This window comes from Rousettus aegyptiacus, unplaced genomic scaffold, assembly GCF_014176215.1.
Source record: "Rousettus aegyptiacus isolate mRouAeg1 unplaced genomic scaffold, mRouAeg1.p scaffold_m13_p_4, whole genome shotgun sequence".
NCBI classification, from domain to species: Eukaryota; Metazoa; Chordata; class Mammalia; order Chiroptera; family Pteropodidae; genus Rousettus; species Rousettus aegyptiacus.
In genome coordinates, this window is record NW_023416307.1 from 20,306,955 (window position 1) to 20,331,724 (window position 24,770).

Consider the following 24,770-nt stretch of genomic DNA (forward strand, 5'->3'; position numbering starts at 1 on the left):
ATAATTTAATCAGAAAATTCAAAAGTACAACAAATAGCTTGGCAACTGTGTTCTTGTTACATACAAAGCCTTTAGCAAAAATATGTAACAAAATTTATGTAAAACAATCTTGTTCTTATATACAGAAGTTTCCTTTATTCCTCGGGCTCTCATAGCCTACTCTAAAATGAAAAGGTCCGGGGGAAGCAGCTACCGATCTCCTTTAAACTCTCATTTTGGGTAGGGCAGAGATCCTAAAGGATAAGGTAACTATTTTAATCTTTTAACTGAGGTATAAAAATGCATCTGGTTTCTCAACAAAGAAGGAAAAATAGAAAAGATGATAATGGCTTTAAAAAAAAGAATTCATCCCTTTGTCCTTTGAAAAGTCTCTTAATTAACTCAAGAGTTAGAGAGTAAAAATGACAACATTTGTGACTATGATCTGAGGATACAGAGTAAAGAGGATCTGAGTGAAACAAATTTACACTGTAACCCAAGCTGCTGAGAAATTTCACATCTAGGGCATGCACGTATTTCATACCGGAAGGGTTTACACCTCAGGGAAGAAAGATCATAGGCACATGAGAAATGTCGCCCAAATTGATATACAAACGCATAAACAGGACAAACACATGGAGTCAAAGGGAGACCAAAATACAAGTTTAAAAATACATGTTAAAATCATTTCAAAGCCAAGGACCACATTTACTAAAAACTGAAAGCTCTGACAATTCTACGGAATACTTTGTAAACATTGAAAATGCAGCTTTATGTAATTCACAGTCTCAAAAGAAAATAAATTTCTGGTTTATCATCACTGCTTGGCTCTGTCTGCAAAACGGAATTATCCGAACAAATCTGGTCGGCGTGGCCAGCGCGCAGGGCTCCGCATTCGCCCTCGGGGATGCCACGGCCCTCCTCGCCGTAGTCTTCTGCGCTGCTCAGGTAGCCCGCAATGTAGGAGCCGGTGGAGTGCCGGTTCCCTGCGGACGGGGGCGCTGAGGGTTTGTTTCGAAGAATCACTCCTCCCGTGTTGCTGGGGTTTGCACCTTTTTGCTTGTTGGCTTCCTGCTTCTCCTTGGCACGACTGGCAATATTGCGCACTCTGCTCTGACTTCTGGATGACAACTTTCTGACCAGTGCCCTGGGGAACTGACTGGCATCCTGCTTTGAATACATCATTTGGCAGCCGTCTTCCTGGTCAAAGGACACAAGCTTCCGCAGCTGCTGGGTCAGGGCATCCATAGGCTCTAACGACTTTGTCTTCATAGTCACAGCTTTCCTGTCTCTGACGCCGGTTGTAACAAAACTCTTACTGATACACTGGTACTTGCTTTCAAAATTGCAGGCGATGTCCTCTGATGTTAAGTCTCCGAGACTTTTGGATTTGCAAGGACTGGGCAGCTTCAGAACAGGCAGAGGAGGGTGCGGCGACTGCCTGGGTGCGGGAGCATGCACGTCTTGAGCACAAGACCAGGGCACACAGGTTTGGTTCATTTTTGCATCTGAATTTGAGAAATGCTTATGCATAAAACCAGCACCCTGATGAACTAGACAAGAAATACTCTGATTTTTGACATCTTGAACATTGTTGAATACATTAGAGACAGAAGGGTAGAGAGTCTCTTTATAGTAGCCATTTCTCAAGTTTCTTTGAATACGTTCCACCACATCCTGACTGTACTTCAGTTTTGAAGAAGATGCAAGGTGACTTGTGCCTTCTTTCATATATTCATAGGTTGACAGATTTTCTGAGTCTCCATCCATTTCCATGAGACTGCTCTCCCCAGAATTTAAACAGAGAGTGGGGTCAGCTATTACATCTCCCAGTGTCAAGTTAGTGGAAGAGTCAGGGCTGTGGTTCCTCAGAATTTCCTGATCTTTTCCATTGGGACTTTTAGGTACCCAGCAGCGAGAAGGATTAGAGAAATGAGGCAGGTTACTTTTCATGGCCGCCGTCTTGGCCTTATCAGAAAGGTCATCACCTGGTGTGGTTTTAAAGACAGTGGGAGTGCAGGTAGTTTCACGAACAACTTTGTGTGTTGAGCATTCAGAGGTCTCAGGACTCGAGAATGCAATTGGCTCAGGAGATGAGCATAGTAAGAATGACTTGGGTTTTCCTTTGGAGAAGCCATGCTTGAAGGGCGTTTTTATGTCCATAGTGGGTAAGGGAGGATGGCCTGACATTACACTAGTGCTATGAAGATGAGAAACAACTGTGCGGTTAGCCTGATCACTGGTCTCACCAAACTGACCAATCAGTGCTGAGATAGAGCTGCCTGGATCATCCTCATTGGTTAAAGTGACATTGTCGATAAGATGGGAAATTTCACTGTCCTGCAGAATCTCCGTAGAATGTAAATCAGGTATGTCAGAACAGAGCATAGAGACATCGGACAAAGAAAAGGAAGTTGCAGCCCTGCTCTTACCACAATTACCGTCCAAGTTCTTAATCTCCAGATTGCTTTGAGAAAAGATGCCTCCTGACAATGTGCTTTTCCCTTCCACAAAGCCACCAGCATTCCTGTTTTCCTTGTTTTTCATACCATACAGATCATATGTTAGGTTAACTGCAGGATTAAGAGTCAAATGCTGCCTTGGCGAGAAGGATCTATTGGGGCAGTGGTGTTCCTGGCAATCACCTAACATGTTGAATTTGGTTCTCCCACCCTTAGGACCTGGCACTCCCAACTGTTCAATGATTGACATGTTGGCTGTAGAAATCCCAAAGTCCTTTTGGCTGAAGTCTTCGTGGAGAAGAGCACTGGAGGAAGAGGATATCTTTTCATTGAAATTTGGAAAATGTTGGTCTTTTATATTTGCCTCCCCATTTCTGCTGCCATCTTTATCTTCTGCTGAATGAAACAAACAACATTTTAGGTGACATTGAGGTTTATGTAGGAGCTGTAAACACTCATGTTTGTCTTCAGACAGACAAATGGAGAATGTAAATCAGTTACATTGTGACAGCATAATTATGGATTATATAGATTTGCAACAAAGTATCCGTGTGATGAATAAATGGTGAAATATACTTATAAAAATTTCACTGAAGCTTCCCTTTGAAAATCTATTACATCAGTTAAGGATGTAATATTCATTATCAAAAAAAAAATGTCAATGAGTTACCATACTTTTACCGTGAAGATTACCTTACGTTGTTTCCTATTCAGATTTGTACTACACAGAAGCATGGCAATAAAAACAGAACAAGACAGCTCTGTTAAACAAAGCATTGTGGCACCTGTAAGCAAGATACTCAAGCTTTCAAAGTTAGGCACACATTAGTAAAAGCACAAATCACACTAAAAAAATAAAAACAGTTTGGCAAAAGATCTAATTTAATTAACTTCTAAAACAAATTGGAAGGTGCAACAAATGTACTAAAATATCAATCTCTTTTGACTGAAATGTAAGAATAAAGAATGGGTCACCAATTCTATGCCATTGCTAATATGTAATTTACTGTTAATCATATTTTTGTTTTTAATATGCATTCTCCCCGAAAAGAGGCAGTAAAATATCAAGCACAGTGAGGAAATTTATAAAAACACAATTCACAGTAACTTGGGTACCCCTAGCATGCTTAGACTAGCGCTCAGCCAGTCCTAAGCATTCAAGTATCCTTGATCAGATTATTTTAATAGTGTTTAAATATTTTCAGTTATTATATATAAGAAAGAAAAATTTGCTTAACTAAAAAATTCATCATAAAATTTTGATAAACTCAAAAATTATAAGGAAAAAATTTAACTATTCTATGACATTACTGCTCAGAGACAGCCACTGTCTTTTTGTAGAGGAACAAAACTATGCATGCATAGAAGTTTGTATTCAGCATTTTATCCACTTAACAGTTTTTTCTATATTATAATTTGAATCATTCCATGGTTATATATTACTCCATATTTACCACAAGTCTGTCTGTCTATCTATCAATAACTAACTTATATAATTATTTTTTAGAGGAAGGAAAGAAAAATCACCTCGATATTGCTTTCTAACTCACCTTATGGTATTAACATCTTAATTTTGGCAATAATAACATAATTACTGATTTCTATTGAATACAGCTTTATTTTCTCCCAAAATGGAGTTTTGAAAAAATCTTTAAACCACATATTTCATCTCTTCTGATATTGCTCTTAGCAAAATTTCAAACTCTTAAACTCCCTCTTTCTCTTCAAATCATTCAAAAATTGGTTCGTCTCCCTAGAATATCTTACAATGAAAATCAATATAAACAAAATGGTGTTTGTGAGAAAATAGATCATTGAAATTAGATTGTATGTTAAAAGGAGAATTTTGCTAAAGTAAGCAGGTATCACAATCTCCTTGTCTGAGATGATTCTGATTTAATTAAAACAGATTTGTTGCGGAGACATCAAATGGACACCGTTTTGGTGCTTAAATTACCTAGAATAAGACAGGAGAAGGAAGATTCACTGGCACAAGTCAAGACTTCTTTGGCACACTGCACAACATGCATCACTCTTGATTAAGTTCTTGTTATGAGTGAAGCATTACGTTCAAATTAGGAAAAAAGATGGGTCCCTGTGCTTGAGGAACCTATAACTGGAGCACAGACATGCTTCCTTCCCTGCCAACATCCAGCGATCAGGGAAATGTGACCACAGGAAAACATTGCCTAAGCTACCTCTTGAGGAAGCAAAGATTTCTCAAGAGAAGCCAGTGGCTTGCTTTTTAACATCTGGGTTTTCCTCTTTCTCCATAAACATTTCCAATCGCAGAATTGTATTATATGGCAGGGAGAGAAATAGAACTATATTCAACTTCAGAAAAATCAATATAATTCTGCTCAACCTTAGAACAATCAGTAAGTGTGGTACCCACTTAGAAAACCAAGATATCTGCTCATAGTTTGCAAGTTTCACCTCCCCCTCCCTCCATCCTACCTTAGAGACCCACAGGCTCCGCCCATCACCCCTGATGGTTCCTCTTACCCCTGCCTGTCCATTTCAGATGTCAATGTGATTTTAAGACTTTAGGTGACTAAGAAACAGCCCTTTACCACCCTCCCCTCAAAGTTTAAAATCTGGTCTAAAAGATAACATCAATAATTATTTATTTTTCAGTATGTTTTACTTTGACTACGAAATGTCAACCATATCATAATGATAATCAGAGACCAAAATGGAGCTTATAGGGGTTTATTTTTAGAGAAACTGAAAGCATCTTACCCAGAGAGTTTTCTTTTCCTTCAGTGACTTTTGCTGTTTCAGAGACAGGCAGTGACAAAGCCCCCAGAAAACTTTTGTCAACAGGCATAGAGACAGGGCGCACTTGCAAACTCCGTGTGGTCCTCCTCAGGACACCTTCTGGATCTCTTGCAGCCTCAGACACAGAATCCTTTATCTCTACCATTTCTTGGGAGCCCATTTTGCTCTTTTTCCCGCCTTTGGCTGGAGCGCTGACTGTGCGTCGCAGAATTTTATCTCCAATTGACCTTTTCCGAACATAATGGGGATTGTTTTCTGAAGAACCGTGCCTGGGATTCTTATTGAACAGTCCCTTCAGACCTTGGAGCTGTCTGTTCTAAAGATACAAAAGGATCAACCACAAGTTAAACAAATGCCACTGTGTCAACAACTTGCCTTTTAAATGAGAGCTCCATGAACAATGGATACAAAATGAAATTTTACAGCCATTGGATCATATTCAGACCAAGAAAGCAGCAGCTCACAATATGTTAGCACAACGTCATGCACGTCTTCCCAACCTTACTTTGTGAGGATGGCAGCCTTCCAGTTTCACAACTAAGTTTTCCCAGAAGTTTTCTACCCAGAGATGACAAGGTGGTAGGAAAACTTTCTGCAGTGAATAGACTGTTAAGAACTTCGGCCGCCTTAAAGCAACAGATGCATGTTTCAAGGTGGTAAGCAGAAAAATGGAATGACATGAGACAGCATGCCGCCGTAACCATTTAAAACAAGATATGCCAGCAAGGACAAAGCACCACACTGAGAAACTACCTTTGTAGCTCCTAGAAAGTGCAATATAGTATAACTGGGGTTGAGTATTAAAGGGCTCCACTGCAAGTGAAAAAACAAACAAAACACAATTTGGGCTCGTTTAAGAAGGTGGCGTAGCAAAAGCAAGAAAAGAAAAACGCTTATGTTCTAAAAACCGTTTCTTCCAGTTTTGGTGATTTTTAGCCACCGATCCACTACCCCACCACCAACCACTTTTTGGCTTATGCATCCCGACCCACGCAGACCTCGAAAGTAATAAATAGCATGACTTATAAGAGGACATTTGAGAGAGGAGTCCTATGGAACACTTTCTTTTTCATATTTTAAATTTATTTCTGGATCGAGTTTTAAACAACTTCTGAATTTTATTGTTTCCCTCAAGCATGACAAATGCTAGAGAAATGACTTAGTTAACCTGGCTTCCTTGAAATTCAAGAACTGCTTTTCAATTATTTATATTTATGAGCATTTAGGCCAGAAAAAAGGTCTCAACAAGCAGCCAAACAGAAACCCAGGACTAGACATAGCAAGTCGTGGAATAAAGCTTCATTACCCTCAGCAACTGTGAGAAATGTTTACCCCTAATTTAGGCTGAATTGGTCCATTCTTTAGCAATTGGCTTCTAGTCACAATAATATCATTAGCCAACAGTTTTGAGCATTTACTATGGGCCAGACAGATTTCCAAAGATAACATCTACTTATGTATTTATGAGGGAGGTACTATTTTTACCCCACATTTGCAGAGGAGGAAGCTGAGGCACAGAGAACATATATGCCTCTGCGGGAGAAGTTCTAGGCTATAGACTTTCTGGAGATGAGCGTGGATCATTCCTAGCCCTTATTCAATGCTCTCACAGTCCCTCCAACACACATCTGGTCCTAAAAATTCATTCCTGTGGCCAAGTCCCCAATTACTTGGCATGACCAGAAGACGGCCGGCTGATTTATAAACCGCAAGTGAGTTCTACAGTACAGAGGGCAGCATCAGGAGAGAACTAGAATAACCTTTTCGTGATCTCTTTCTTTTAAGTCTGGTGATAGCTTTAAATTCATTCACGAGTTTTAGGTTTTTAGTTAAATACAATGGCATCAAATGAAAGCACCCTGCCTAGAACTGGGTAGGATTATAGCTTGGTTAGTACAAGTAATTAATTCATCGAATATCTGAGATACTATATTTTCCACTGCAGCCAGCTGAGACTTTTTAAGAATTAAAATTCAATGTTTAACTATATCTTTAATGTTTTAGCCAAACAAAATAACCATCTCAGAGAACAGTTTCCTCATAACCCCAGAGAGACACCCTGGGTGGAAGGAATAAAGACACACCCTTGGGGAAGGAGCACATGGGGATTGGGACCTGAAGGCAGGCTGGCACACTAGGCTCGCCTCATCAGGCTTCCCAAAGTTTCCTTCCTGCTAAAGAACAGCTTGTCAACATATACAGTCCTTTGATGTAATTAGTCAATAAATAACTTTTTTAAGAACCATATTATTGTTGCACGTGGCCTTAAACCCTGTAATCTTTCTTACCTTCCCATAGATTTCATTGATTGTTATGTGGACAAATATGGATGCTTCTGTCAGTCCTTCCAAATAGACATGTCGGTAGCCTGATAAAAGTAGAGAAAGTAGTTTTCTTTCAGTTGAACTTGCATTTGACTTTCCCACAGGTGCAAGTGAATTAAGTATCTGGCTTCACTATAGTTTTCTATGTTTCGCGATGTATGTTGACACTCACATTATCATATAACACATTTTATATATCATAATTGTTATATATTGTGTATATCATATGTCATATATTAAATCTTCCAAAGAAAATGAAATGGTCAGTCTAGAAAGAAAAAGCCAACCCATACTTACCAGGCAGTAAGCTGCTGAAGGTTACAGTTCTTTGCCCAACAAAGTCTCGCCCAATAGGATCGTGATCCCATACAAGGAACCGAACCAAAGCTATTTCTGGCATGTGTACTGTAAATGTCAGGGTTTCTTCCCACATCGGGTTAAATCCTCCAAGAAACAGGAAAAGAAAGATCAGAAAAGCTAAGGACTTGGCTAAAATGAATTGGCTGCAACATTTGCAAAGCAGATAGTGAAGATTGCTCACAATAGTTATTAAACTCGTGCAGATAACCAAACCACTCCAGAATGACTTACCAAAAAAAAAAAAAAAATCTTGGAATTTACCACATTGCTGGAAAATAATTGCTAAGAAAATTGCCTGTAAATGATTACATCAATGCTAATAATCTTTGATGTCAAATTGCATTGTAGAGAAAGCTCTTTTAGACAATGAAAGAGTAGTGATCTAAGAATGTGTTAGCAAATACATCTGATAAAGAATGATCCCTACCACATCCCCTGCCAATATAATTTCGCTTCTCTCCCACCAAAGACTATGCTGCTGTAATAATCACCAGCAAACATTTTATAAGGTGCTGTGCATATTTTGATGCTAATTCTTATAGCAATCCTCTAAAGGTGACAGAGCCAGTTTTGTTTTCATTTTTTTCTAATTAAGAAAAATTGTATATTGCTGATTTTTAAAACTATATAAGCTTTTAAAAATTATGCGAGTAACACATGGTCATTTTTTAAAGTAGGAAATATAAGTATTATTTAACTCATTTTATAGTTGAGAAAACTGATGTTTAAAGAAAATAATGTGCCTAAGGTCACATAATTAGTGACAAAGCCTAATTAGATTATGCACTATTAATTTCCAGTGACTTCTCATGAAGCAAGACCTTAATACATGAAAGATGATATATTTTCATAACTACTGAAAATAAACAGAAAGGTATTAATTAGATTCAAATTCTAAAAGCCAAAATACATTTTTTTCTTGATAAAATTCTTCAGATAAAACAATTATTTAAATTGATAAAAATTTAACTATTCTATAAGATTTTTCTTTCTAAAAATGAAAATAAGTTTTATTAAATGTATGCATTTATGGGGCATCAGCATTTAACCCTGTTATATGAGATGATTACAGAACAAAAGTCATCAAAATGCCCCTTCTCAACAAAAGAAGAAATTATCTTTTTGTTGGCTTAGTGCTGATCTCTCCATTACTTTTAAGGGAAAAAAACACTCTATTTAAAAACTGGTAGGAAAATATAATGTAAGAAGTTTACTTTCTTTAAGCATGTTATTTTCTCAGTAACAGGGCTGTACTACTCTTGGACCCCCAAGTTCCTTTCCTTAAAATAGCACTTAGAATAACTCTTCTTAGAGTCCGTGAATTTCTAATTTCTCAAACATTTTGAGAACTGTGGTTTAGATTTACTTGAGAGATTTAATGACTAGGTCTTGAGAAAAACAGGTATACAATAATTTTTGTTCAATGAGTGAAAAAACACATTTTAGATTACTAAGAGAAAGACATGAAGGTTGAATAAAGAAAGCTTTCTTTTTACATATAGCCAAAATACAAGAATGCTCTAGCCAGAGCATGCTGCGTTTGCCTTTAGAGTTTTACATGCTCAAGAAAAAAAAATGAGAAATCATCCAAATGTAGGCTTTGCAAATAAGAGTTTTGAGGCAACTCACATAATGAAAAAATAATATAAAAATATAATGGACGCATTTACCTAAGCGGAGTTTTAATACAGCCCTATAAAACAGCATTCATTCTTTTCACTAGGAAAAAATTTGCTTTAAAAGCAAAAATCTTGAGAGCCTTTATCCCTCAAAACATATTATGTATCAATCCCACTAAGTTTTACATGTCGAATAGATCTTAACATAAACTCAGATGGTAGTTATGGACCTTAGGAATTTCTCTTCCATGTAGACGCATTTTTCTTTTTCAGTGTAAATTATATTTCTAAAGCATACTGATTTGACATGAACACAGAGCATCATCTTACCATTGTCATCCACCACACGGGTTTGATCTTTACAACAATCTACTGGCAATCCAATAATTTCAACTTCAACAAAAGGATCGATGATCTATATAAACAAAGTGTATTATTACAATCGATACATTTCTACACATGTTAATTAATGAGAATATTGCCCCAAATGTCCACATTCAACAGCAACTCATTTTCTTAGGTGCGTACCAAGAAAGCAAATCTGTGGCAGGTGCAACAGATTCAGATGAGGCAGGGATAAGAGAAATTATTAAATTTTTGTTCACCAACATCTATTAATGTTACACAAACTTTACCCAATGATCTACAACTTCATTTCAGGGTATATTCAACAAAAATGAGAGCTTTTGTCCATGTGTAAATACTCAGAGCAGCTGTATCCATAATAGTCATACACTAGAAAAAACTTAAATGTCTATCATGAGTAGGATGGATAAACTGTAGAATATTCATTAATGAATACTATACAACAATGAAAAAGAACAAAGTTCTGCTACATAGACATAATGTTGAGCAAGCCAGACACAAAAGAGCACATAAAGTTTGAGCACAGACAAATTAATCCATCATGATAGGGTTGGTATTTGATGAGGGGGTATTAGCATTGACTGGAAGGGTGGTCAGAAGCTTTCTGGGAGTTCTGTCTTTGAACTAAATTGCATAGTAATTAATCAAGCTATCCACATTTGATTTGTGAATTTTAATTTAGTTAAATCAATAGTATACTATAATGTAAATTTTAAAATATTAAAAAATTAAAAAGTTTAAAAAGTAATCAAAATAAAAATGATGAGTGTTTAGTCTTCCTCCCACCTCCCCCACATTACCCTTCCACTGGGGGAAGGAATACTGATTTTTTGGCCATCTGTAATCTCTCCTTTGCGGTTTAAGTTCTAGGTAATGAGCAATGAAGTTCTAAAAACCTAAAAAAAAAACAGTTATGAAATCTCAGAAAACATATTTTCAGAAGCTTGAAGAGTAAAGAGAATTTCGTGGAGTTTTGTGGGGACCTTCAGGGAATAAGAACTAGAGGTACGAAGGAATAACATGGTAAGATAATAGGTGGACACACATATTTTTTGTTTACTAGATGAACCATAGTTACATATGACTCATTTTAATTATTTATTTTATGCTAAAAGTTTTCCCTTTGAATAGAACCCTTTGGTAAAACTGTACCAATGGAGGCAGATCTTGGATTTTTTGACAGCTAACGAATGTGATTTCTGTATTTAAGGAACTCAAGGCCACAAGCTTGAAAAGCAACTTCACATTTCAAAGCTTGGCTCCTGTGCTGACTTTTAACACATTGTGTGAGTATCTGTGCTTCAGCTTCCTCATTTGTGAACCTGAGATAACAGTGTCTGCTTCGTCCTCCTGGAACGCACATGAGAAGCTAAAAGAATGGAATTCGACAGTGGTAGCAAGACTGGGGAGAGATTTGGGAGGCAGAAGACCTAAGAGATGGTAACCGATCAGATGTGGAGAGTGAAAATAAAAAAGGTGAAAATTAAAGAGGACAACTTTCTGACTGGAGCAAGAAAAATTGTGATTTCATTCTCAGAAATATGAATATGAGAGATCATGGGCTGAGATTTCAAAGAGCCTGGATGGAGGAAAAATCTTTATCCTTATTTTCATTAGCCTTGACTAAAGCACAGTATAGGAGTATTAGTACTGTAATTTTGTGACTGATAGAAATCATAGATGTTTTCGTGTCATATTATTATTGTTACAGAGATTGCCATGTGGCATCTATACTCATCACAACTTAAAATTCTAAGTTATTAGACCTAATTACAGATCCTGCTATACATATACATATACATATACATATACATATACATATACATACATATTTGCCTGTTTTTAATATTTTGATAAGTAAATTTCAATATAATTGGTTTCCCATGTAGCCCCATCTATTGTATTTTATCTATTTAAAAATATTATTTTGAAAAGGGGTCCATGGGCCTCATCGGATACCAAAGGGTTCCATAGCTCAAAGAAAGTTACAATTTCCTGATAAAGAACTTTATAAGCCAGGATAAGGAGGTTGGATGTTATTTTCATTACAAAAGAAAAACAGTCCCTATCAGACTATGTATTACTTACAAAGGTAAAGAGATACCCATACAATGAAAAACATCTGGAAGAAACCCCCTTATCCATATAGTACTATTTATCACAGGGTAAATGACATTGTATGGCTACTGATGTGAGGCACTGAGAAAAACACAACATGTAACAGTCCTGCCGAATATATTTATTCTGATTCTAGTCATGAAAAAATAATCAGGTAAATCCAAATTGTAGGACATTCTAGAAATAACTGTTTCAGATATATTTTTTTAAGTGTCAGTATCATGAAAACAGAACAAAAAAGCTGGAGAATTGTTCTAGATTTTTAAAGACCAAAGAGAAATGACAACTAAAAGTGATGTATGATCCTTGATTGGGTCCTGAATATAAAAAGAAAAAAGGAAGCCATAAGGACACTTTTGAAACAATTGGGGAAAATCTCATGTAGATTTTTATATTAGATAATACTACTGTACCAATATTAAATACCATGAGTGTCATTATTATATTTGGTTATACAAGAGAATGTCCTTGTTCTTAAGAGGTAAATGTTGAATAGTTAGGGTCAAGGCTCATCATGTCAACAACTTACCATCAAATGACTACAAAAAAATGCATAAATACATATATGTGTGTATATATAATTATTAAATTTTGACGTTTTCTCTCTCTCTTTCATGTGTATATATACATATAAAAGGAAAAGAAAGCAAATGTCACAAAACTTAATAATTGGTGAATCTAGGTGCTGGAAATATGGTGTTCATTTTACTATTCTTGAAACTTTTCTGAGGTTCAAAATGTTTCAAAATAAAAAGTTTGGGAGAAAATATAGGAAGTGAGTCTTCCTGTGTAGACAATGAAGGAAGAGAAAAGAAAAGAGGAAAAGGTGAGGATCAATTTTTTGGTACTGCCCAAATGAATTACTCTTGCTGTTAACAGGAGAACAGAATGGAAGCAGGGTGACCAGTCAGCTGGGAGGCTACTGCAGACGGATATGAGATGATGGTGGCTTGGATTAGGCTGGAGGCAATAGAGATGGAAGAAATGGTCCCATCTGAGGCTCCTACTTTCTGAGGAGTAGGCTATGGTGCCATCTGTTGAAGATGAGAAAGAAAGTGATGAGAATAAATGTCTGAGGAGAGAGACGGCTGGAAATATACAGTAGGCTGATAAAATGAGGCTGGGATGGCAACACAACACTGCAGGTCACTTGAAAGTTGAGACAAAGAGTTTATGGTGGTGCCAAACTATAGAGCTAGAAGACCTGGAAATGATGGTTTAACAGGTGGGAGTGAGTGGCAAAGAGTCTGAAGCGGTGGGCCATTCCTGAGAGGAAGGACATGAACATAGGAGGGGCTGAGAGGCAGGAGGAAACCTGAGGCCAAGATCAGGTGTAATGGGAAAAATGAAAGAAAAGCTCTGGAAAGAGAGGAAGCTATGGTCACAGAGGGAGACATTTTTAAATCATGCTACAGAGGTGCAAGTGATGACAAGAGTCAGCCTGTGGCCAGGAGCAGATGGCTGGCGTGCAACAGAGATGAGGGTCAGAAAGGATGAGGAATGTGGATAGAAAGTTAAGACATACCCCTATGCAATGTCTGTATTAACGAAATTGTTATTTGCATCCCAACGTCAGCATTGCCAGTGCCATAATGAATTAAATTACATGCACTCATGTCTCCAAAATAGATGATACACTGCAATCCAGAAGGATGTGTTTGTGCTCTGCCAATAAGCTGGTTAATATCTGGTGAGCTGAGGTCAATGCTAACTTATGCGTGCGCATGCCCATGTACACACACACATGCACACCGCGCACGCGCGCACACACACACACACACACACACACACAAAGAGAAAGAGAGAGAATTGACATTTTTAGATGAAATGTAAACATAAAAAAATAATCACATAATTACCCACTTGGTCATATTTGGCTTACCTCTCCTCGGTCTCCAAACATGGAGTCTGGAGGTTTGGGGAGTTGTTGTCCACTGATCACTTTTAGGATGAGCTGCTTTTTGGGGTTGGCAGGAAGTGGATCTCCAGTGAACGGGTTGAAAGTACCTAAGCCAAGTAAAGCAGACATTAAAATCTAAGGCTGGTGGCATGGAAAAACACATGTGTGCATGTACCCACACATATACAGCTTAAGCTTGTAGAACAAAGAAACAATGAATTCTGAGTTACTACAGTGTTTCTCAGAACAAAAAAATTATCGCACAACTATCAGTGTGACTTCTGCTTGAAGCCAATGCCAGCTGGCATTTCTATAGCTGAGGTTTTTGTTAGAATTTATTTTCCCAAAGGCAGAGGAATGGGCCAATTTAAAGCAAGTGTCTGCAATGCGAGTATCAACTGTAGAATGGAAGAAGAGGAACATTTTTTTGAATGTCAGTAGTATAGAAAAGGTAAGCAGTTATGTCAGATCCGAATAATTTCTAACCTAAGCTATCTCAGGTATACAGTGAATATAATAAACAGAAAGAAGGTCTGAAATTAAGTAAATAGCAAAGCAAGAAAACACGCAAAGCACAAAATCCTGAAGACCCATCTGTCAACACATTTTTGCCTCAATTATTAAAAATCCAATTTGGAAAATTTCAAAAGAATTTTAATGAGCAGAACCAAAAGAACGTGTTTTTTGATCTAACACTACATTAGCTTTTCTTTTTTGTTAGCGCTGTTTTGTAATTGGACCACACTGACTAAAAGGCTTGATAAAATTGTTTCAGGTGGTATTTTAATTTTGTCAGATTTCTGACTCATGTTTCTTAAGGGTTTCCGAAAGGTAGGGCTCAGAACCTTAGAACACAGTCTAATTGATAAGTACTGCCCAATGACTACCGTGCTGTGGCACTGGATTTCAGATGACAAGCCATTGCTGCCTCTATCCCTCTTCCCATGCGTAACCTCAGGAGAGAACATCCTAAATATTATAGTGTGACAAGAGTTTTAATTCACATTCCAACACCTTAACCTACCCCTTTTTTTTAAATCAAGTTGCAAAACACCAGGGTATCACACTTTCCAGAGAACTCCTTCAAAAGAGGTCGGTCACCTGCTTTCAGGTATATGACTATGAAAGTAACACACACCTTTGCACATTTGCTGGGGTTTGAGGACGTAGCCACAATTGCCGTTTGTCTTGAATTTGGCTCGATTTAACTGCATCATTCGCCCTTCAGACTGGTAGTTCAGTGCCACTGTGCAAGTTCAAAGTTTGAAAGAATTAGGCGAGACATCGGCATAGACTCAAGACTATAGAGAACCACTCCTTCCCAAGGGAGATATACGCACCTAACTGGCAACCTGCATTCCAGTAGGGCAGAGGGTTGAAGTTACTGGAATCAATGCGATAAGCGGAGGGGTAAATCCTCGTGAGCTGCTTTTGGTTATAAATCATGAACTGTTCTGATTTCTGCTGAACCACCTGATGTGCTCTTGTTTCACTGAATGATAACACATTTCCTGTAGTTCCTGGCAGTTTTCAAGAAAGAAAAAAAACAAGTGAGAACTACAATAAAGAAAACACCACTCACAGAAGCACTTATAACACAAGTCAGTTTATACTCATAGTAAAAGGCAGAGCAAAAGAGTGAATCCAACCCATGAGGAGGCAGCTCTTGACCAAAAAAAGGCCCATAATCCCATTCTTGAGACTCTTTTGCCATTCTGAGGCCAAATCAGAGCTGTGCTAAGATAACTGTCTATTTAGCGGTCTCACATTTCCCAAGAGTTCAACCATCTCACTAATTTATGTCTATCTGGCTAGTATAAACAGAGTGGGCAGGAAAATTATTTTTAGGTGCATAATTCACACAGAAAGAATGTCTTTGCCAAAGATATAGACAGTCATGGATAAATAAAAGTATCTAGGTAACTTAGTTCTGATAACAGGGAGACATTCATTGAAGGCATTCATCTAAAAAGCAAACATGAGAAACACATATTAACTACTAGCATTCAGGGTCCAAGGAAATAAAGAAAACCAATTCCAAACAAGAAAAATTTAGTTTTAAAGTTAATTTTAATAGAACTATGGAATCAGTCAAAACCTGTTTAAGAGAAAGAAATAATAATAAAAAGTTCAAAAGAGCATTATAAAAATAAAGCTTCAGAAACAAGAACAATCATCCACCTAACCTATGTTTGTAAACAACAGAAAAAAATAAAGGGACGTAAAAGAACAAGAAGCTTATATTAAATTTTCTGCTTGGACCATCCTCAGAAGAGGTCAATCCAGGGCAAAGGAAGTACAAGACTGGGGTCATGATAGAGTCAACTTCCAGGTATTTAACATCCTACCATTTTCTCCCAATCTCACCTTTTTCATCGTGTGCATAATAACCTCAACAATCCCATGCCTTCAGCAAACATCCACACCCCATTCCCAAAACAACATCCCATATGTCTTTCAGACCTGCTGGAAGAGGTCAGGCTAGATGAAGACCCAAACTTGCCCAGAACCTCACTTTCATTCCAATGTGTACTGGTGTGCTGTGACAAGCTGAGTATGTCTGAACCCAGACTGTGGGATATGGCCCATGAAACCAAGGAATAGAACTAGCCTAGCCGGGCCAAATGACCTGAATTATATCAAGACTGTGCATGTTTATTAGAGCACACAGTCTCCCAGGGCCCCTGTTGTCTTCAGAATTGAACAGCCTTAGATATTAAACGCTGGCCAAATGCCTAACAGTTACACTGTAGAGCTGGAACTTGGAATAGTCTTAAATATAAGTGAGAGGCAAGAAATTAGAAAATTTATTTTTAATCTGATGATTCGCTTCATATAAATTCTTTCCTTATATATTTTATTTACATAACTTATTGACGTATTTTGCATATCTCAAGTATACTAAAAATGATCTTATTTGAGGATTTTGATAAGAAATACAGTCTTTTTGAAAAGCCACATTCAGATAGAGCAGCACTGTAATCAGTAGCATTGTTTGCTCTGTCTCTCCATGTAAATATGCATATCACTGTCATTAAGATAACCCTGTTAATTAGGCACATATCAATTAATATATTAATGAAGTTGAGTTACTTTGCATTAAAATAAGCCATGCATTTATTTTCTATTGTTCATTTAAGGCTAAAAAAAAAAACTCCACAAAAGACAAAAACAGCTGAAGTTCAAGAGCTAAATAATACTCAATATTATTTTCCATTAGGCTAAAAGAATTATGATTTCCTAATACATTTATTAGCAATTATACTTCTTTAAAGCAAATATACCAAACCACTCCTTGGGTTTATTTTCTAGCTGTGGACAGTTATTCTAAGAATGTGTTGTTTACTTGCTAAGACTTCTACAGTTTATCATGTTCTCACATGTGAAATTAATTAAAAATGTTTATACTCATCACCATTTGAAGAAGAAACCACCGCCAAAGGGAAGAAAGTCTGCAGACAGAAAAACACATACTCGTGGAGTGAGGGGGGGGGAGGGGCAGATCTGATGGAAAATCCTGGAGGTTTGTGAGGACACTATATTGTTTTTCCTTCATTAAGACTTATTGAGAAAATGGGAGATTCTGATATACATATAACTTCTACTAAAATTCAAAGTAGCTAGAAAAGCCACATGACTACAGTGTATTTCTATAAACATTAACTGAACAAAATAGAAATGAGAAAGGAAGAGGACGAAGGTAAAAAAGGGCAACTAACAGGACAGCCCAGGGTAATACCAATTGTGACTAGAATTTCTCAACTCGATATATGGTAACTGATAGGTAACAATCAGTGAAAAAGTCAGTGCTTCTGAAATTTCTGCTTTTTTGGTTAATTTTTTTCATTAAAGTAAAAATTTCCAATAAGTAATTATGGGGCATTCCAAAGTGATATTTAAGCCAGTTCATTTCTTCTTCTGGTCATTCCCACTGGGAATGGCAATCTATTTACCTGGCCATCAAACCAGGTCTGGTCTCCACAGTTCAAGCACTAAGGAAGACCTCCGTCTGATGAATTTGTCTTTTATATAATAATAAAGTCCTCCTCTGCCCTGCAGGAAATTTATTTCTCTGACCTCCAGACAATCAGGCATCCGCAGTAATCAATAGAGCCCTCCCTGTGAGCTAGAAGCATTGCACTGGCAATCAGTTTCCCGACAACTCAAGTTGGATTATACCCAGTTCCAGAAATGTATGCTGATGATATGATTAGCAAAAGATTAATTAGCAATCAACAAAGAAGTTCAAGAATGTTTATCCAGAAGAAAAAAACACTCAGTCCTTACCGTCATCCACAATGTCCTGTGCTGCCACGGAGTTTGTATACACCACCAAATCGGACAGCTCTCGGCAGAGCTTCATGGTCTTCCTTCGGCGACCCAACCTGTGAAATACACACCCGGGACTCATGACATTTTGGAGCTGGAAGGAGTCTGGGCTTTTGGTTAGTCCACCTCCCCTCCCTGCTCCTAAAGGAGCCAAGGGTAGAACCCAAGTGTGATTCCTAGTTCAGCATTCTTTCCACCACAATATCCTACTCATGGTTTCATTCACCACTTAGCAAGAATCACAGTCTCTTCTCATGTATTTAGAAGATACAAATATTGTGTGATTTCATTTACATATAATGTCCAGAAAAGGCAAATCTATAGAGACAGGAAGTAGATTAGTTGGTGCCAGAGACTAGAGAGAAAAGGAAGGGGAGTGGCTGCTCATGGTAATTTCTTTTTAATGTGATAAAATGGTTCTGAAATTAGATAATGATGATATAGATTTATTGACTCAATGAATATTTATTGAGCACCTATTGGAGATAAAATAGTGAACAAATTAGAAAAGTTCTTTACCTTCATGATACATACAGATATATAGATAGATAGATAGATAGATAGATAGATAGATAGATAGATAGACAGACACACATACATACACACAAACACACACACACACACACACATATATTCAATAAAAGAATTAAAGCTAAAATGCACCAACAATTCATTTTTCCAAGAAAGAAGACAAGAATATAGACAGGTATAAAATAAATGGGAAGAAAAGAGTTCATGTTCTTCCTTTATCATATAATTAGGAAATTCTATAGCCACTGGCGAAAATCTGGTGTTGCGAGGGCTAATGATTATAAATCGATGCAAGGTCATGCCTATAAATTGCAAGTAAAACTCCAAGACACCTTGGAATATAGAGAAATTTTGCGTGAAGTTAGCTCTTTGTAATCCTTACCCTGGGAGTGGATTAGTTTATTGAAGTCCCAAAAGGACACCATCATAGATGCTTAGGCCCCGATACCTATTCTGGGCAAATCTCGAATCCAAGGGCAGTATAGCAACATGACTTCATGTAATACCTGTAGTGATATCTTGTTTGCACACATTAAGATTATCATGGCTTTCTTAAAATTCTGGCCCTTACCTGGCTGTATAATTCAGAGTTGAGGCTCTCTCAAACTTAATATTTGAGAACATTCACATCAGAGATCTCCTGGAAGGATCTCCTGTTCCTTTTATATTCTTTACTGAAACTACAAATTAAATTTTCTATATCCTAAGGTAGGGTACCACACACATCCCTTTGGTCTTAATAATTAGTTACTATTTTATATATGGACATTCTAATATAAAATTTAATTGAACAGTATACATTACCATTCCTGTAGGACCACTATGCTTCCAATTTCTTTTAATTTCAGTCTCTCAATAAAAACACAGGGATATGGGTGGGGGGAATGTGTGTGTGTGCGCGTGTGTGTGTGTCTGTGCACACACACACACACAGGCACACATGTGTGCAGGTACATGTGTCTGTCATGATACAATTTACATTCCTTTGCGAGACTTACTATATAAATACATAAACTGCGAGAAAATTCTACATCCGATCATGAGTCACAATTTGGGTTCTAAAAATATGGTTATTTCACTCACCCCAAATTCTATTGGCAATAACAAAGAAAACAGCAGCTAATATTTTTGAGCACTTAGTTAATTGGGGGAGGGCTTATCAGGCTAAGTAGTTTAATTCCTTTAACCCTTACAATGATCCTAAGAAACAGATACAAATGAAAATACGTTGCCCCACAGTCAAGTTGGAGGAATAAGATTTTGAAGCCTGGATCATTTCAGATCCCCGGCCCATAACATGTGCTTATCATCTGTCTCTCCTTTAGTCTCCTACAAGAGCCCTCTGTACGAGTCACTCTCTCGTCTCTGAAGATGCCTTCAATCTGAGAACTGCTACAGCCAGCACTTAAGAGTTCATTATGCAGCAGGCGCAGTCTAAGTCACCTACGTGTACGAACATCTCACACCGGGCTGATCTTTATGGGTCCCACTGCAATAAGCACTTTACCTTGTCTTCCGATTGTCTAGGCACATATAACTAAAATAGCCAGGCTAATGGAGATAGAGAAGCTCAAGCTGTCTGAGCAAGAATCATGGAGATGCTTTCTTACCGATATAGCTGGCCAGTCTCCTTGCCAGGATTCTGCTGTGTGTCCTCCTCGTCATCAATACTATAAGATTTAGGCCGTGACTTTGTGGTTTTCTGTGAGAAAAATCACATTAATTTAAAAACTCACTACACCAGGTACATCTACAACATACAGAGAATGAACTGGGCTTTAAAATTCACACACACACACACGCGCGCGCGCACACACACACACACACACACATAATAAGTTGAAGGGGAAAAATGATAAATATTTCAGCTTGTCTCAGCATTAATAACAAGCACGTCTATGGCTCAATCGTAACACTGAGGCAAGACTGAGGGTTTCATGATCGAAAACTGACTTCTAAGCCACACAAAATGTAGGTCTTAAAAAGACCTTATTAGGTTATATATCAAAGATCTCTATGAGGAATAGTGTCAAAGTTGTAACGTCTATTTAAATAATTCTAAGAAATAAAATGTCCTCTTTATTGGAAGCTCACTATTCCTATTGACCTATAAAAGGTAGATTTGATTCAAACAATCAAGTCATAATTTCTTGAATGAATAACTACCTTTCCTGCTTTTGATTAGTATGCACTGAAATAACCATCTACATCAAACTGCTCTTTTGAGGTCTGATCCATTTTAATTTCCAGCAGCCGAATGAAAACTATTACCCACAGGATTCAGGTTGAAAGGCTGCAGGCCTAATCTGGGGCCTTCGGGACTGATTAGCTTTTAGACATAAAAACATTTTCATCCCCACCGCACTGGAGATAACCCCAATATTTGGCAACACATACTTCAATACATACTTCAAATGATGGGGAGGGACCCTGGTAATTGCAGAAAATCTGCCACCAGAAATACAGCTTCCACACAGGTGAGAACTTAGGACAGAGGACTCTGTACATCTGAAGAATACGGCTTCCAAAAAGGAAAGGAACTCCATGCCCACATCACCACAAGACCATGTCATCTTCTCATACCCGACAAGTAAAATACAAGCGACACCAGTGGCACATATACACATAACTCTATTGCACTCACGGCGAGGTGCCAATTTACTCTGAAACCTTCTCCAGTGTTATTCATGCCTCGCAAACCTCAGTGTGTATGATCTGGGAACCCTAGCACCTGATGACCTCATTCACGTTCTAGCTCGGCTTCTCACCACACGGGTACTACCTAACCTCTTTAGCTTCCTATTGTGTTTTTTAAAAGGCAGGAGAATAACATCTATTTTAAAAAATTATTATTGTTGTCATGATTAAATGAGATGACATGGAATGTCACTCTGTACGCTACGTAATATTAACTTTCAATTAAAAATACTATTAATATTTATGAAATAATCTATAAATAGTCTTGTGGACATTTATCCTTTTGACATGAGGCATTATAAATGCTAGTTCTATAGTAGCTAAAGTACTGCCTAAAAGGTTTACTTTGGAAAATAATTTTAATTTAAATCGGGAGGTGTAATCGAGAAATAAAATATTCTCTAATTCTACATATAATTAGTAATTTGAGGTGTTACAATAATAAATCTGTCTTTTTTAAGGTTTATTTATTAACATAAAATGCAAAAAGAAATAAAAAATGAATCACCAGCATCAGATAATACTTGGAGAAATGATGACATATTTTCTTCACATACAATTTTGACACATCTTATCGTGGTTAACGTACCAAATAATCAAGTTTTCATCTTACTCTTTTACTTAATGTTTTGCATGTTGAGCACTGTAGAGCGATCATTTTTTAGTGGCTGCATAATTGTCTATTATGTGAATTAATCATGGTTCACATAACCAGTCTTTATTGGTGAACATTTTGGTTGTTTAGCTTTTTACTATAATCGCTATTTTTCCAGCCTTATAATAAATTATCCTACTGATGGGGCAGGAAATACCATATACCATATCCCTTAAAGTACAAGAAAAGGCCTTACAAAAACCTTATGCATAAATTTCACCATCCAAAAACAGATTACTTATAAAACATATTTTACCTTCTTATTTAAGAGTAATATACATTTAGAAAAGTATGACAATTATAAGTGAATAGCATGATGACTTTCCACAAATGAAACCACCCAAATGAGAAAATGGAATATTATTCCCCCGCCCCCTCCAAAGCTTTCTGATTCTCCCATTCAGTCATTACTTTTTCCACAAAGGTAGCTAACCATATGTACTCTCTTGGGTCTGGCTTCTTTTGTTCAATGTCATAATTATAAAGATCATATTATCGTAAATAGTTGCAATTTTGTCAGTTTCATTGCTGGTAAATTTTCCCTTATTTAAATATACCTCAATGTTTTATTAATTCTATTGTTAATAGACATTTAAACTATTTCCTATTTGTACTATTGCAATTGCACGATTCCATTAGCAGTGTATGAGTTCAAGTTGCTCAACAAACTCACTAACACTTGGTATTGTCAGTCTTTTATGTTTAATATGGTGGTAGATGTGTACGGAATCTCATTATCGTTTTAATTTGCATTTTCTAAATGACTGATAAGGGTGAGCACCTTTTCCATATTAGCCACTTGGTTATCTTCTTTTGTGAAGAGCCCCTGAAGCCTATTGTCTTCCCTACTTTTTTTTTTTAATTTAGGATACTTGTCTTTTTTGTTGATTTATAGAAATTCTTTATATATTCAGAATACAAGACTTTTGTTGAATACATGTATTGAAATATTCTTTCCCAGTATGCTACTTATTTTTTGATAATTTCGATGAACAGGAATTCCTAAATTTCAGAGTAGTTTAATAATCAACCTTTTCCTTTTCCGAGGTCCTATATAAGAGATTTTCAAGGTCATGATGATATTCTCCTGTTACCTTCTAGACTTAATTTAATTAAATAATGCACATTTATCACTCTTAATTCATACCTTATGCTTTCCAAAATTGGTCATGAGGGATCGTCCATGTGATTTCTTTCCACTTTCCTTCACCTCTGGATTCTGAGTAAACAAAGCATAATGTAACTATTTTGCTTCTTTGCTTTTGGTTTTCCCTTTGTTCTGGTGGAGTAGCAGGGGGAACTTCTCTCCCTCTGCCTCTAGGTAGGAAGCAAAAGGTCCTGCTCACTTCCTCTTAGTCCACCCTTCCACTACCCCAAAGATGGGAGGATGCCTCGAGAGAGGGGGACACTGGCATGGCAAGGCTGGGGCACCACCCAGGAGACAAGAACTGCCCGCAGCTTCTCAAAGCTGGGGTCAAGGCCTCTCAACAACGCCCAGCTGTGCAGGCCCACCCGGTGCTTGTTCACAAGGCTCTCCACAATGCAGAATGTATTTCTTTTGAATCTGTGAGTGGGGATAAAATTATCTTCAATTACAATTAGATTTAATTTTGAAAAATGGCCAAGTCACTAAGAGCCAATTCTGCTGCATTTAAAAAAAAAAAAAGTAATCGCATTGATCAAATACTGCTATATGGAAATGTAAAACATTAAAATTAAATAAAATCCAAATATATCTATGAGGAAGGTAATTAACACTGTTTTTGTTTAAGTAAACCACAGCAAAACTTACCTGTTCATTGAAATAATTTCCTGTGTGGTTTGGTAAGCCTCTGAATTTTTCTTCACATTAGTTAATTTTCTTGCCTAGAGATCTCCTTGTTCAAGCCTCTCTCTCATTAGGTGACAGAAAAGCCATCCTACTAAAGGGTTTAGATTCTTATTCATCCCTAAGAATATGTACTAGGTGGTTCACTACTAATGTCATGGTTTAAGGAAAGACCAGTTGGCCACCCTCTCCCAAGACTTCCAGCTAAACAGAGAAGAAACAGAGATAACCACATAAATGGAATAAATGTGGGTAAGCAAAACCACTTAAAGTCAAAAGGCCAGGGAGGGCATCTACATATATCCACAGAGACTAATCAAAAATGCAATTTGGGGTGGAGAGTGAGAAAATCTGAGAATTGGTTGGGGAAAGAGGCAGTTCAGAAAACGCTGAAGGGGTAGTGTGTGTGTGTGTGTGGGGGGGAAACAGGGTAATTTTAGTTGAATGTTTATATATATTGACTGCCTTTGCAGATATATTAAAGCTGATTATTAACTGTTCAAAAACCCTGGTTGTCACAGAAGTAAGACTGTTCTCCAATTTAAGAGACCTGGTTTTATCACCAAGTAGCTACATGTCCTTTAGCAAGTCCCTCATCTTAAACTTTAGTTTTCTTGTCTGTGAAATGAGAGAGGAGTGAACCAACTAACTCTGAGTTCCTTTCTACTTCTAACAGCCCATCTATTGGTAGGGGGATCATGTCATTTACTGCCCCAAACAGGACCCTCTAAAGAGTGAAGTGGGGCACTTTTAATAATTACACTGGGATAATAGGTATAAAACAGGGCTGTCCCATGCAAGTTGAAATATATGGTCATCCT

At 37.3% G+C, this 24,770-nt stretch overlaps 1 protein-coding gene across 5 annotated transcripts in view; it reads right to left on the reverse strand.

Annotated features, from left to right (window-relative positions):
• Positions 1–620: 620 nt before the first annotated feature.
• PLCH1 (phospholipase C eta 1) overlaps positions 621–24,770 on the reverse strand; it is a 200,289-nt gene continuing 176,139 nt past the window's right edge. For 3 of the 5 annotated variants that reach the window (XM_036218658.1, XM_036218656.1, XM_036218657.1), the window contains 12 exons: positions 23,269–23,340; positions 20,380–20,471; positions 18,197–18,294; positions 15,250–15,429; positions 15,048–15,155; positions 13,892–14,016; positions 9,856–9,940; positions 7,844–7,990; positions 7,511–7,590; positions 5,976–6,035; positions 5,184–5,538; positions 621–2,837 (listed from right to left, as the gene is read on the reverse strand). In XM_036218658.1, coding sequence (XP_036074551.1) covers positions 760–2,837; positions 5,184–5,538; positions 5,976–6,035; positions 7,511–7,590; positions 7,844–7,990; positions 9,856–9,940; positions 13,892–14,016; positions 15,048–15,155; positions 15,250–15,429; positions 18,197–18,294; positions 20,380–20,471; positions 23,269–23,340 — 3,480 coding nt within the window. In that variant the 3' untranslated portion in view covers positions 621–759. The remainder of the gene's footprint in view (positions 2,838–5,183; positions 5,539–5,975; positions 6,036–7,510; positions 7,591–7,843; positions 7,991–9,855; positions 9,941–13,891; positions 14,017–15,047; positions 15,156–15,249; positions 15,430–18,196; positions 18,295–20,379; positions 20,472–23,268; positions 23,341–24,770) is intronic. The other 2 variants (XM_036218660.1, XM_036218659.1) reach the window with 2 other exon arrangements.